Genomic DNA, 14485 nt, shown 5'->3' on the forward strand with positions numbered 1-14485 from the left:
GCTAAGTGTTTATGTATTGAAAGTTTTACTGGTCACTTATTCAGCATTTCACTGTTGTTACTGTAGCACCTAATTTTGTGACTTCTGCTATGAAATAGCTTTTACACTGTATAAACTTACAGGTCAGTATTTAATATAGCAATGTTTCTGGTAGTTCATGCAAGAGTGAATAATGTATTATTTTCAGGATCATAGTCAACATATTACACTTTTAAAAACATTGATATTTCACTTTGGGACAAATTTGTAATTCAAGGTATTTTATACAATTGAAGAACAACTTAGCTGTCAAAATACAACTACCTGGCAGCTCTTAGTACAGCCTAAGACCAAGGAAGAAGAAAGAGTAAACAGGCTGATTCAGGAATCTAGAAATCCTCAAGAACATATGAGTTCACTTGATATTTCTTAAAATTAATTGCAGTTGGGATTTAGAACCAGTAATAAAGTCAGTGCAGCATCAAAGTATGTAATTTTTAATTGATGTTCTTACCTCGTTAAGTTGTCTGTTAACATTTCTAGAAGCAAAATGTGTGAAGAACCAAGCAGTGGTTACTCTCACTCTGGCATGGAATGAATGATTTACTAAAACCAGAATGTGTTATAGGTGTGTTTTGGAGGGAAGAACAGCATACAAGATATAAAAATTTCAAAGTGATTTATACAGTGAGTTTTTTTTCTTGTATATGTCATCTTCCGTCTTCCAAAAACCAGAAAAAATAAATCCTTATCTTGGCTGAATGCTGGTAAGGATATAGTGATGATACACTTAGAGACTTGAGCATATTATGGGTTTTTTTAGTACAGCAAATATTTCGGTAAAGACGAAATATGAGAGTTCCCAAGAATCTACATAATGTGCCGTAGTAATATCTTTCAGCAAAATTTTCAGTATTTAACTCCAGTTTTCTTCCCTTTTAAGAAAAAAATTGAGACAATAGCAGTAAAAAAAAGTTGGTGTCTGATTTTTTTTTTAATTCTTAAGCTCTATATCACCTTAGAAATTTATTGGTGAAGTAGGCTCCTCAGGATTAACACTTTCTAAAAAATTAAATGAAAAGAAATATTTATTTCTTTTATCTCTATTTTTTTCTTGTCTAGTCGGTCTTATTGAGAATATTTTGTTGACGTTATTGTCTTCAGTGAAACACGGACTGTCTCATGAGTATCAAAAATTAAAACTCTTCCTTGTGGCTAAGACACTGATTCCTGTGATCGTAGAGAAAAGTACTATATTACTTTCTCCTGAAAACCAAGTAAATATACCTTTCTTGTGTATAGTCCCAAATTAATGTTCCTTTATATGGCCTCTAAAGTTTAGTTTTAAGCTAGGAATAATTTAGTCTTCCTGTTCATGAAATTAGAACATCATCCAGGCCCTTGTAGTGGATTTACCCCACTGTTTGCAGACTCAAAAGAAAAAACTTCACGTTACTGAGAAGTGACGGACTGAATTTTACTGTCCTCCTTTCTAGAAAGTATCACATTAACAAGATTTTAAAAATAATTTTTAAAAAGAATGTTTCTCAGTCTCATTCACTCATTTAATTTTCCAAATCAAATAGTACCTGTGGAAAATACAGCTAATGCTCATGTAGACAGTGTTGCTTAACTAGCCGGATGAACATACAGTTGGCTTGTCATGCCTGTAAGTCTTACGTAGCTTGCTTCTTTATAACCAGATTACTTGTCCATAAATCTGATTTGTCTGGCAATGGGCAAAAAGTTGACATGTGTCATGGTTTAACCCCAGCTGGCAACTGAGCACCACGCAGCTGCTCACTCACTGCCCGCCTGTGGGATGGGGGGGAGAATCAGTAGAGTAAAAGTGAGAAAACTCCTGGGTTGAGACAAAGACAGTTCAAGAGGGAAAGCAAAAGCAACGCGTGCAAGCAAAGCAAAAGAAGGAATTTGTTCATTCCATCACACATAACAGTTACTTGGGAGGATAAACACCATAACTTCGAATGTCCCCCCTTCCTTCGTCCCCCAGCTTTATATGCTGAGCATGACGTCATATGGTGTGGGATATCCCTCTGGTCAGTTGGGTTCAGCTGTCCCAGCTGTGTCCCCTCCTGGCTTCTTGTGCACCCCCAGACTGCTCGCTGGTGGGGTGGGGTGAGGAGCAGAAAAGGCTCTCTGTGAGCACTGCTCAGCAGTAACTAAAGCATCCCTGTGTTATCAACACCGTTTCCAGCACAAATCCAAAACACCCCCATACTAGCTACTGTGAAGAAAATTAACTCTCTCCCAGCCAAAACCAGCATGAGGCATGGTCGTGGCACTGCCTAGAACTACTGTCTTAGTGTATTGGAGGTTTCGGCAGAGATGGGAATCAAGACAGGCAGTACGCTGTTGTCCAAGCCCTGATTGGCAGGCAGTGCCTGGTGCTTCTTCGTGGGGCTGGAGACACTGGAGCTCCCCTTGGGAAGTGTACCCTGGGCATGGAGTTATCAAGTAAAGGAGCTGTGGGAAGGGGTGAGAAGACTTGTGTGTCTTCAGGGAACATAAATAGATTAGCAGGATCTTTGCAGACGTACTGCAAACTCAGGATCCCTAGTCCTGTAATGTAAAGGAGAGTGAGTGAGGGACTGCATTCAAAGCTTTGGTGAACAGAAACTCCCACGATGAGGAAGGCTGTAAACTTGTGATTACTGGCAACAGAAGTGAGGTTTCTTTTCCGCATGAAATGGCAGGTCAGGTATAATGCCCTGAGAATAGGTGAGCAGCACAAGATCCACTAAGGAAGACATCAGATCTCAGCTTAGCCTTAACCAATTAAGAGGAAAAGGAGTGTGATTGTTATCAGAGACTCCCTCCTGTGTTGGAGGCACCCATGTGCTTTGTCTTGTTGCCTATGGAGGTTTGCTGCTTGTGAGGAACTAAGGGTTGCTCTAGAGGGTTGTTACCGTATTTCTCTAGTAGTGCCTTTCCCTTTTAGAATAATATTAAATTATATGGAGCTGGTTTTTCAATCACAACCATTTAGCAACTCTGCTAAATCCAGAATCATCCAGAATAAGGCCAGAACCATCACTAATTCATTTGATAGGTTTCTTTGCCAAGTCCGTAATGTTTACATATTATTAGAAAAAAAAGTGTTTAATAAGTTCCCTAAAAATTTGGCTGTTATTGAAGTTTCACCAAGGCAAATACATGCAGTCAGCACAAGCGCCTTATGTATATTACTGCAACACTTTACTGTTTTTTTAAAAAAAACTAACACGGATACTTGGGAAACTGTAAGTGTAAATTGCGCATATAGGACAGTGGCTCCCATGAGATTCCTTTCTGAACTTCTAGCACTGCATAGGGCCTACTGATGTTAGGTTCTCACCGCTCTGCCTCCTTGCATTGGTTAATTTACAGACACCATCTTCTTGAATGTTTCAGTTTAAAATGAGCTTATGGATTCATCTGCAAAGACAGAAAAACCAAAGAAAAGCATTTTATTTTGCCTTATTGGTCATTATTTACCTTCTCACTTTAAAGTGATATGCAGGCTAAATTTAGTTGTGTTGAAGTAAGTGTTGCATAATTTCACCTAAACCATGACTTTATGCTTTTAATTTATTTTGGTGGTAGCAACAGCCAAAAGGAAACCAAGAACATGTTTGGTTTGACAATCATTTCAGCCATGATAAAACCCTTCCAACCTCCCTTCCTCTCCCCTCTCAAAAATAGGCTATAAAATTGCTACCTGTAGTTATTTATCATTTGAGCCAATAGCATTTATTAGGTTTTTTGTTCAGTTTGGTTTTACTTTGAATAAATTGTCTTGATGGCTTTTTCAGTACATCTGCCTTTAAATCTATTTTGTAGTGCGATATACTACATATTCCAGCAGATCACAGTATATGTTAATCTGGCATTGTTCACTAGAGGATTTCCTTTTGTAATAGAAATGGATTTTTCTTTCTTTAGTTCCTAATTCTCAGATGCTGAATGAAACACAGTATTTATTGATATTTCTGAAGAACTTTGAAAAATAATTAAAACCAAATATGAATAGTGTAGGAAGTTGTTGTATATATTTACATTTCCCACCCTTGCCATTTATAAACAACTAAATTACAGAAGCCTATTGGGATGCAATATCATGGCATAAGCAATTTCCAGATTCAGAGAAATAAATCTCAAACTCTTCATATTGCTGTTTTTGTCCAACGTGCTTCTTAAGCAGCTGTTTTACCCCTAATATTTTCTGAACAGCTGGTGAAGTTCCAGATATCTATTTTAAGTAGTTCTGCCATTTAATCTTTAGTACTTTGATTTCCATCTGTTTCTAGGAAGCTTTTTCATATATCTACCTATTTGTAATCAGTCTCCGAGTTTATTTACTTTGGGCAGTAAAAGAGTTGCAAAAGATTATGAAGATAGAAGTATAGAAAAGAATCACACGGGCATAAAATAGTTGAAGTTGGAAGGGACCTCTGGAGATCCTGTAGTTGAATGTACCTCACTCAAAGCAAGGTCAACTAGAGTAGGTTGCTCAGGACTATGTCCTGTTGAGTTTTCAGATGGAGGCTCCAGAAGTTCACAGAGAAGCCTGTTTCAGTGCTTGACCACCCTCACAACAAAAAGTTTTTTCTTATGTTTAAATGGAATTTACTTGATTTCAATCTGTGCCAAATTTTAGTTTGAATTTTGGGGAAGAATCTGCAAGTGTTTTTGCTGATAAGTGTATTTTATGTAGGAAATAAATTCATGGGAAGTAAATGAGAAGCATTCTGCCACACAAATGAGACAAAACTTCTGGGTGACTCAAAGAAACAGGTTACTACTTTGAGCTAAAGGCATCAAAGAACAAATCCTGTTCTATGATCTTGAGAAACAGGTAGTTTTAATTAGGTTTTGTTTATCCAGTGTTACAGACACTGAGATAAACAATAAAAACACTACACATACCAGGAGACATCCCTTCCTGAATCTTAACTTATTTTCTGCAACTGCCAGATGTTTCTGGAATACCCTGTATCACTGCTAGAAACTAGTGTTGTGCAGAAAAAAAATCAAACTTGTGTTCAGACATATGACATACTTTCTTTGCAGAGTTTTTATATACCTTAAACAGCTAAAAAATATTTGAAAAGAATTATTTTTGTGCTGTTGAAAACTTTAAAGTGCTTTTTTTCTTCAGTATCTGTGTTTAACATCCAGTAGGAATTATGCATACTTGGGTAAAGTTTGACCTTCTGCTAGCTAAACCCTGCCAGCAGACAGGGAATCTGAGCCACCCAAAAAGATATCAACTTTCTATGATCACCGGACCTTTTGAATTACTAGAGTTGAATTTATGGAGGCTTGTGTTGGGAGCTAATTTATTTTCTCACCATGCTTTGTAACAGGGATTTTTGAAAAGGCGTTCCTTCCAAGAAGCTGAAATTCTACGTCAGCTGTATTCTTCGTCATTCCCAGACTTATACCGCTACAGCATTCAGTCTCTGCAATACAAGACTGAAATGTTGGAAGCCTTTGTGATTATGCAAAGCATTAATATGCTGCAGGGCCTTATCCCACCTAAGGTAAAATAGTGTGGATTTTTAAATATTTATTTAAACTAATGAAGATAATTTTCAGTCATGAGGTTATGTAGAGAGGATGATGACTTGGAATATAAATGAAGATGCAGATTAGTAAGGAATGCCACCTTTTTCTTCAGAAATTAATAGCTAGGATGTGCCCTCTTTTGCATTTGGATTTGAAGTTAAGCACTGACACGTAGCATGCATCAGACAGCAGTTTTCCTTCAGTTTTTTTTGGGTGGATTGTTATCAGATTATAAAATAGAATTTAAACAGATCAAATGCATAATGGATGATTTAAAGTGATATTTACAGGGTGCTTTTCTGTGGCTTACTTGATATTGATTCAGTCTGTACATTGATGAAGATATCAGTACATTTAAACATGACTGAAGGCTTTAACCTGTCGTTACTAATGATTATCAAGTAGAATATTTAGGCTATTGAAAATAAAAACCTAACTCAATCCTTCAGGAGCAAGGAGGGGAATTGACTCGAAAATACTTGGAAAGGCTGTACATCTTCTCTCTTATGTGGAGTGTAGGAGCATTACTAGAACTGGAAGACAGATGCAAAATGGAGCACTGGCTTCGACACCATACAACAATAAAACTTGATCTTCCCTGTATCCCAGAAGGCAGTGAAGATACCATGTTTGATTATTATGTGGCACCTGACGGTTAGTAACCCAGCTGGGTGGTATGGGGTAAAACTTCGAAGTAATTTTAAAATTGTGCTTCTTGTAGAGAATTAATTCAGATTTTTTTTTTGTAGCTTACCTTCTTTTGTGTTCCTTAGCAAGTTTTGTTTTACAGCTACACTTTACTGGCGATGTTGTATAAAGCTTTTTCCCTGTTTCCTGTGAGAAATCAGAATGTGGATATATTGCTACAGAAAGCTGCATGGACTTTGTGCTGATCAATTTCAAGTGAACAAAAATAGACAGGTGTTGTCCTTGTCATAATTTATGTAGGAACAAGGAGTAAGCCTCTTAGATCCAACTTGAGAGGTTCTATGATTATATGATTCTATAATTTTGGTCTGAATTTACAGAGAGTGGGATTACTGTGTGGGAGACAGAGGCACTGACAGATGAGTCAACTCAATGGAAAATAAAAGAAGTGCCAATGCTTATATTTCTGAAACATTAACTTCATTTCTTTCTTATTAGGTAAATGGATGCACTGGAATACACGTGTTGAAGAGTATGTATATCCCAGTAGCAGCACTCCAGAATATGGCTCCATCCTTGTGCCTAATGTTGACAATGTGAGAATGGATTTCCTTATTGAAACCATTGCAAAACAGGGCAAGGTACTTTTTCTATGTTTCACATCTAAATAGTGCTAACAGTACACATGATAATGTTTTTGAATTAGAAGTGAAATATTCTATTATTGAAAAGGAAGAATAAAATGGTGAATGCAGGAGCCTCATTCATGTAAATATGCTCGAACTCTTGAATACTCACTGCTTCCAGACTTTTTTGTCTTCCCCTCACCCATCCATCCTGTAATGGAAGTAACTGTAATTGCAGCTGAGATCAGGTGAGAAGGGAAGCAATTTTTTCATGTAGCTGTTGGAGAGGGGGCAGCACACAGGGCAACAGAGTGCCAAACTCTGCTATGAACTCTGCCCACATGGGGCAATTACAGAGTTTAGGTACCTTTAGGTTACCCAACCCATTCTTCACCAAAACTGTGTCAGATAAGCAGGATATGGTAAATAACAACTGGAATTGAAATTTTTCAGATACCAAGGCTCTAGGTGGTACATCCTTTTTCAAATAATCAACTCCTGTTATGAATAATCCATTCCTTAATTCCGTAGTTAGTTAAATAGTGCTGATGGACATGACCATTAACTGCAAATATTTTTAACTTCTAAGACCTGCAAAAGTCTATTAGATGCTAACTAATATGCTTCCACATGTCCCTTGCTGAGAGTTTGCTTTGCATAACTTTGCTAATTTCATTTCAGTTTAAAAGCTAAGTGGGATAGGATTGCTGAGGCTTTACCAAGACACCCAGCTCTTGTGTTTCATCTTATTCCAATGTTGTCTTTGTCTAGGCTGTCCTACTAATTGGTGAGCAAGGAACTGCAAAGACTGTTATCATCAAAGGTTTTATGTCAAAATATAACCCTGAAAGCCACATGGCTAAGAGTTTGAATTTTTCATCTGCAACTACCCCATTAATTTTCCAGGTATAGTAGTCATTCACTTTCTAATACAACATTACTGGATTCAGAGATTGTTCTGCAAATTTGCCAGGAGGATGCTTCTGAAAGAGGTTTATTTAATCGAAACAAAAAAAGAACATGCTTAAATGGACTAGGTGTCCTAACACACGGTTTAAGAGACTTCTGTAAAAACCATGTTCCCTTCAACTTCAGTAGTCACTGAGCTGTTGTTGGAATATTACAATACCATGCATATTATTTGCTTCATCATGTTTAATGTTTTTGTGTCAAATGTATCAGTTCTCACTAATTGGGTGATGCTGTCAGTGACTTCCCTCAGGTTTTACTAAAAGCCATGTGTAAAATAAGTGCTACCCACAACAATCTGTCATAAAAAGTGTGCTGTCTGCAATTTCAATTTCAGTAAATTAAATTACTCATTAAAAAAGTAACATGCGCAGTACAGCTGCTCTAAATACAACTATGAATACATAAATCCTGAACTGTACTGCCTGTCCAAATTTCTACTGAGCTACTTTGAATTATTTCAACTTTCTTTAACCTGCTGGCAATATATATGGGAAATAGTTTTAATTCAGTTTGGTGTGCCAAGCCAAAACACTGTCTGTGCTGTAATCAGAAGTGCTGTCTATAAGCTTAATGCATCATCTATCATCTGGCTCTGTAGCATAGTAGAAACTATTAATATGTTTAATATACAAGTATGTAGTTTTGGTTTTATTCTCCGTAGTATTTTTCCTTCTATTGATTGGGCTATAGAAACAAAGTAATGTTGGTACATCTATTTTTATAAATTAGATGTCAAGTTTAGTGATGACAGATGATAGTCTGATGATCAAGATGTCTGAAACAGACGTGCAAGTCAAACAGTCAATCTCTGATAACAATCTAGACCAAAGCATTGTCTGCTATGACACACGTGCTTTTAAATTACTCTGACTTTCTAAAATTGTGGTCTGACTGATGCCAATTGAGTAAGAAGGCTTTCCAGGCTCCTGTACAGGAGCCTAGGCACAGTGTAAGAGTGCAGGTATTTAGATTTGCACTGAGGAATAACTAGGCATGGCTAAGTGAGCTTTCAATTGGTAGAGAATAAATAAAAACTGAACCTTAAGAATGGAGCAATGGAAAGATGACAGGAAGAAAAATAGTCTACTATTAAGTCTATAAGTCTACTATTAAGCAAAGTTATTTCATCAAGTCTATGTATGTGAATTTAATTATCACTGTATGCTTTTATGAAGTACATGTGATTCTTGAAGACCTTTCCAGCAGACATCAATCTTTCAAATCTGACAGATTATTAGTTTAATCTTTATTGCTAGTAACCTTCAGTTTTGCTGACAAATGAGAAAACTGAAAGAAAAGTTTGAAATGGTTTCAAAAGTATGAAACTGTTAGGCATGGTTCTCTATACTAGACACTTGTATCTGATACTAACCTAATGCGGCATAGCATGAGATTACAGACGTTCTGGTTGAACTAGTGCAATTACCTCCAGCAAATGTGTTGTCTAAATCTTCCTTAGTACAATTCTGTGTAACAAAACCATCAAGATGTTGAAATGATTGAATCATGCATGAAAAGAAGGGCTCTTTGTAACTATGCTAATAATTGCTTTTTAACAGCGTACAATAGAAAGTTATGTGGACAAGCGCGTGGGCACAACTTATGGTCCGCCTGCAGGCAAAAAGATGACAGTCTTCATTGATGATGTGAATATGCCCATAATAAATGAATGGGGAGATCAGGTTAGTTTGTAAAAGGGGAAAAATAAGGCTAAATATATTTTCTTTTTTTTTTTTCTTTGCTACATGTAAAACTGGATTCTCTTTTCCATTGGGCAGTAGGGTGTAAATGTAATATGTAGTGCTTAATTTTTAAACTGTCTTCTTAAAGAACCCATCTAGTTTTGTATTGTCATGAATTAAGTGAAAATAAATATACTGACTACAAGAAGCAGTTTGAGTACTCCTTAAAACATGCCTGTATAATTTTAACAATGTTTTTTACCAACACTCATTTTTTAATTAAAAAAATGTCTAAACATTTAGTTAGGAAAAAACCTTTGGCACACAAATTGCCAAAGCATTGATAGCGAAATGGCGGTGTGGACAATAATTAAAATACTGTGAGTGCTGAGAGGTAAGAAGTGACTTCTCTGCTTTAGAAAAAAATGGAATTAATCGTTATGTACATGGGCAAGATGTTTCTGAAGTATATTGCATTGGAAAAGCAGAGTTTCTAGAGAAGTACAGTCGTACAATGTACTGTCTGTGGAATATTTTCAACTGATCAAACAGAAATCAGGGGATGCATTTATGGCTAAGGAAAGGAAACTTGCATTCTTTTGTATGGAAATAAGTACCGAATCACAGAATCACACAGAATCCCAGGTTGGAAGGGACCTCAGGGATCATCTAGTCCAACCTTTCTAGGAAGAGCACTACGTTTGCAGCTTGAAAAACCATGTTTGTGATTGTTACACATGGAAATTTAATAGAAATATTTGGTAGCAGATGCAACATGTGAGGATGCATCAGCTTGGGCTTGATTATAACAAACTGGAAATTTTGTGTTAAAAGGGAGAAGAATTTCCAATAAAACAGTATTGAAAATCATGCAGCATTCAAGTGAGAATGGATTTAAGTATGGAGGATTAATTCTAAGCTAGGCATTCCCTTCTATGCCCAGGATTTTTGTCCATAGGTCCTACGAATGAAAAGGACAATCTAAATATGTTTAATCCTAGCAATGCATTTTTCTCCTGAAGCAAATAAGCAGGGGTTTGGGAGAAAATAATGGTATACTTTTTATTAGGTCTTTCAAGAATGTAAGTATGTTTTGTATTTAATTTAGTTGTGTGTATAATATTCTGTTATATAATACCGGCTTATTTTACAGGTCACTAATGAGATAGTTAGGCAGCTGATGGAACAAAATGGACTGTATAACCTGGAAAAGCCTGGAGAATTTACCAACATTGTGGACATTCAGTTTTTGGCTGCCATGATCCACCCTGGGGGAGGTCGCAATGACATTCCACAGAGGCTCAAGAGACAATTTTCTGTGTTCAACTGTACTCTGCCTTCTAATTCTTCCATTGACAAAATTTTTGGTAAAGCGAAATTAGCTTTGTATCCATCCCATTTTTGAAAATGGTAGTTGATTTTTCTTTATCATTCTATTTATGAGCTTTATGATTAAAATTGAGGCTTAATCCACCTCTGACTTGCTTACCAGCACATTTTCCTTCAGGAATCATTCTCCACCTGCAACTTCACCAATCTGTAAATTTTCCAAGTCTGGTCACATCTCTGAATATATTGGTATGCTTACGTGTTAGGAGGAATGGCACGAAGGCTGTTCCTAGTTTTTGTGACAATGCTGGAGAGTTGCTAATGTGCTACTTGTGCTGAGTGACTGATGACTAGACTTTCACAAATGACAGGATCATATTGGTCTCTCAGAACAGACTAGCTGTTCAAAGGCTGTGGAAGCTATTTTGGTAGACAAAAGAACATTTTAAATGGACAGTTAACGTAGAGCTAAGTACCCAATAAGCTGGTGGTGCAATAGTGTTAAAACCAGGTGAGTCAAGATTTGAATAAAGACTGGGAAACCATTTCAACAAATTAGAAAAGGTTTTTGGGGTTGAACAAAGAAAAAGAAATTTAAGAAGATAGGTAGCTCTTGGTATTCGTCTAATGTGTCTTTCATTTGGCATCCTTTTTTTCCACAGGTGTAATTGGAGAAGGGCACTATTGCAGTGAGCGGGGATTTTCAGAAGATGTGAAGAAAACAGTAGCCAAATTGGTTCCACTGTCACGCCGGCTGTGGCAGATTACCAAGCTAAAAATGTTGCCCACACCAGCCAAGTTCCATTACGTCTTCAACCTTCGAGACCTCTCAAGGATTTGGCAAGGAATGCTGAACACTACATCAGAAGTGATCAATGAACCAAAGGCAAGTGCAGCACATCAGCGGCTTTGTTATAATTACTATATAATTGGTGTAGCAAAGAGGATGAATAGTCTAACTTCTTGGCATTTGAGTTTGCTTTAGAAAAATATAATTTCTGATTAAAAAAGTTTTTCAGTGTTTTTTTTGAGGCAAAGATATTTTAGTCTAGCTTTTACAGTACCAACTGAAATGATAACTTTGTTTCATAACTACGACAAAAAAACCATCTTTTGACAGGAGGGTTTGCTATCTGCTTGCTTTGATAGTGACAAATGCTACTTTGTTTGAAAAAAGTGAGCAAAGAAAATTATGAGAAGCAATGAACTTTTTAGAACCCAATGAAAATGCGTATATATTGATTAAAAAAATAAACTTTCCCTCTCTCCACTAGTGTCTTTAGGCTTTCAGTCACTGCCTAATATCTGTCTAACAAATGATTTCTGGCTTATGGCTTGAAAGGAAAAAGTAGTAATGAGTATAGTGATTTTTTTTTTTCCATAATCCACCTTTCTTCCAGATAAGCTCAATACTTTATGCATCATTTATCTTTTAATTATTTTAAGGAAAGGTGATTTAGTGTTTTGAGCACTGAAACATGAAGTGCTGGAAAAGCAATGTTTATGGTAATCATGGAAAATTTGTTATACATTTGGGTTATATAATCACTTCATGTTTAGTGTACTTCCCTACTTGTTGAATAAGCTCCTGAATTCTACTACATCTAAAATTTAAATTTTAAAATTTATTTTAATTTCTGAAGCTAAAATGATACAGCTCTAAGATGATCATGCGTATATATACTCTCAGTTAATGTCTTTTGAGGTATAACAAGCAATTGCTCAAAATCTGATTGTATAAATTTACATATTAGTTCTGAGACTTGACATAATATGTGTCATTTGTACTAAGTGCTGTAGGCTTATACAAGAGTTCTTCAAGGAGTACTTGGAATTTTTTCTACTACTGTGTAGTGATAGCATAGGATTAAAACCAGTGCTACTAAGATTAAGAACTTGGCAGATTTTCGTTCTCCATCCTATGACCAAACCAAAGGACTTTAAAGATGCATTGAATTTGGAGAAGTAATAATATACACACTTATACATTTTTTATTTTTCTCTACTTTGGATTTGGTATTGGGAATGACATCTGGTTTTGGCATGAATTTATTCATGCCATGATGGTATTATTTCCACCCACGTTTACTTAATGACCAGTTAAAAAAGTGGTTTATCAGTGCATAAGCATGTGTTAGGAGGTATGAATATGGTTTCAGAGCTAGGGAAATAAAATCTTAATTCAATGCATATTTTCCAATTTGGAAAGCTAGATTAAGGCTTCTTGCACAGTTAACTGAATGTAAGTTTAAGATGCTATTGGGCAGAATGAAAAGCTCAAAGTACCGCTTCTGAATAAACCCCAAAAGACTATTGTTTCTTTTCTAGTGTTAATATGAATTTTAAAATAAATAAATAAATAAATAAATAAATAAATAAATAAAGCGTAGCTTTTAAATTGGTGTAGCTTTGTTGCAAGCCTAATCTGACAGAAATTTTTTATATATAGGTACTGATAAAACTGTGGAAGCATGAATGTAAGTGTGTTATTGCTGATCGTTTCACAACCTTAGAAGATATAAACTGGTTTGATGCAGCTGTGACAAAACTCATTGAGGAGGAATTTGAAGAAACAAAAGCTTTGCTGGACCCTGAAACTGATGCATTCTTTGTGGACTTCTTAAGGGGTGCACCTGAAAGAACTGGTAAAGGTGGGATCTGATAACCGTGGAGGTGGCAAGAATAGGGAAGGGGATATGATAAGACAGATGCTAATAGAAATATGTCTTAAAAATGCATAATAAGTTTACGCATCAAGGCTGGCTGCTCTGTCCGGTGACTTTGAAAGCATTCTATATTACCAGCTGTGGCACATCTTTCTATTCGTGGGATTTTTAAGTTCATATGTGTATCTAGGTTGTCTGTATAGAAGTGCCTTGTTTCCGTTCCCATCGATGTGGTAGACAAAACTGCCAAATAGTGATCATGAGTCTATATTATTCTAAAATGATGAAAGAAGTAAAGAATGAATGATCTGAAGTGGTGGGGTTGCAGTACTAGATAAAGCATAGCACTCTAGCTACCATCCCCATGAAACCTGGTAAAAGAATACTGGCTCTGGGCTAATCCAGTGCTTCTTAGGAAGTACCCGGTACATGATTTTGTAGCAACTGAGTATTATTTCAGAATCTCCTGAAAGCTAGTAAAACCTGTTGTATTATCTATATGGCTTATAACAATGTCTCTGTGTCTTTTAAATAAAACACTGTGTCACTGACCTTGTTAAATGACCTGAGAATAGTTGCTAGTTGATGCAAAAGAGCAGAAAACAGTTGTTTGGGTTTTGGGGAAGGTCATTATTTAAGCCATTGGATGATTCAATTATCTGTGTTCACATCACTGTAATGATGGGTAGTGGAGAAAATAAAAGGTTGGCATGAGTGGTCAAATGCCATTTAAATCTCTTCTTGGATAATTCATAGAATCATTAAGGTTGGAAAAGACCTGTAGGATCATCAAGTCCAACCCTCAGCTCAACACCACCATCCTTCCTAAACCATGCCCTGAAGTGCCACGTCTACAGGTTTTCTGAACGCCTCCAGGGATGGTGACTCCACCACCTCCCTGGGCAGCCTGTTCCAATGCCTGAACAATCTCTCAGTAATGACATTTTTCCTAATATCCAATCTAAACCTCCCCTGATGCAGCTTGAGGCCATTTCGTCTCGCCCTATCGCTT

The 14485-nt window shown here is 36.5% G+C and overlaps 1 protein-coding gene across 1 annotated transcript in view; it reads left to right on the plus strand.

Moving 5' to 3' along the window:
• The window catches only part of DNAH5 (dynein axonemal heavy chain 5), a 173604-nt gene that overhangs the window by 103409 nt on the left and 55710 nt on the right, over positions 1-14485 (plus strand). The window contains exons 44-51 of the mRNA XM_075084263.1: positions 5349-5525; positions 6000-6204; positions 6697-6839; positions 7596-7730; positions 9356-9478; positions 10632-10845; positions 11470-11693; positions 13257-13452. Of these exons, the coding sequence (XP_074940364.1) occupies positions 5349-5525; positions 6000-6204; positions 6697-6839; positions 7596-7730; positions 9356-9478; positions 10632-10845; positions 11470-11693; positions 13257-13452 (1417 nt within the window). The remainder of the gene's footprint in view (positions 1-5348; positions 5526-5999; positions 6205-6696; positions 6840-7595; positions 7731-9355; positions 9479-10631; positions 10846-11469; positions 11694-13256; positions 13453-14485) is intronic.

Source organism: Phalacrocorax aristotelis, chromosome 2 (genome assembly GCF_949628215.1).
Source record: "Phalacrocorax aristotelis chromosome 2, bGulAri2.1, whole genome shotgun sequence".
In the NCBI taxonomy this organism is placed as follows: Eukaryota; Metazoa; Chordata; class Aves; order Suliformes; family Phalacrocoracidae; genus Phalacrocorax; species Phalacrocorax aristotelis.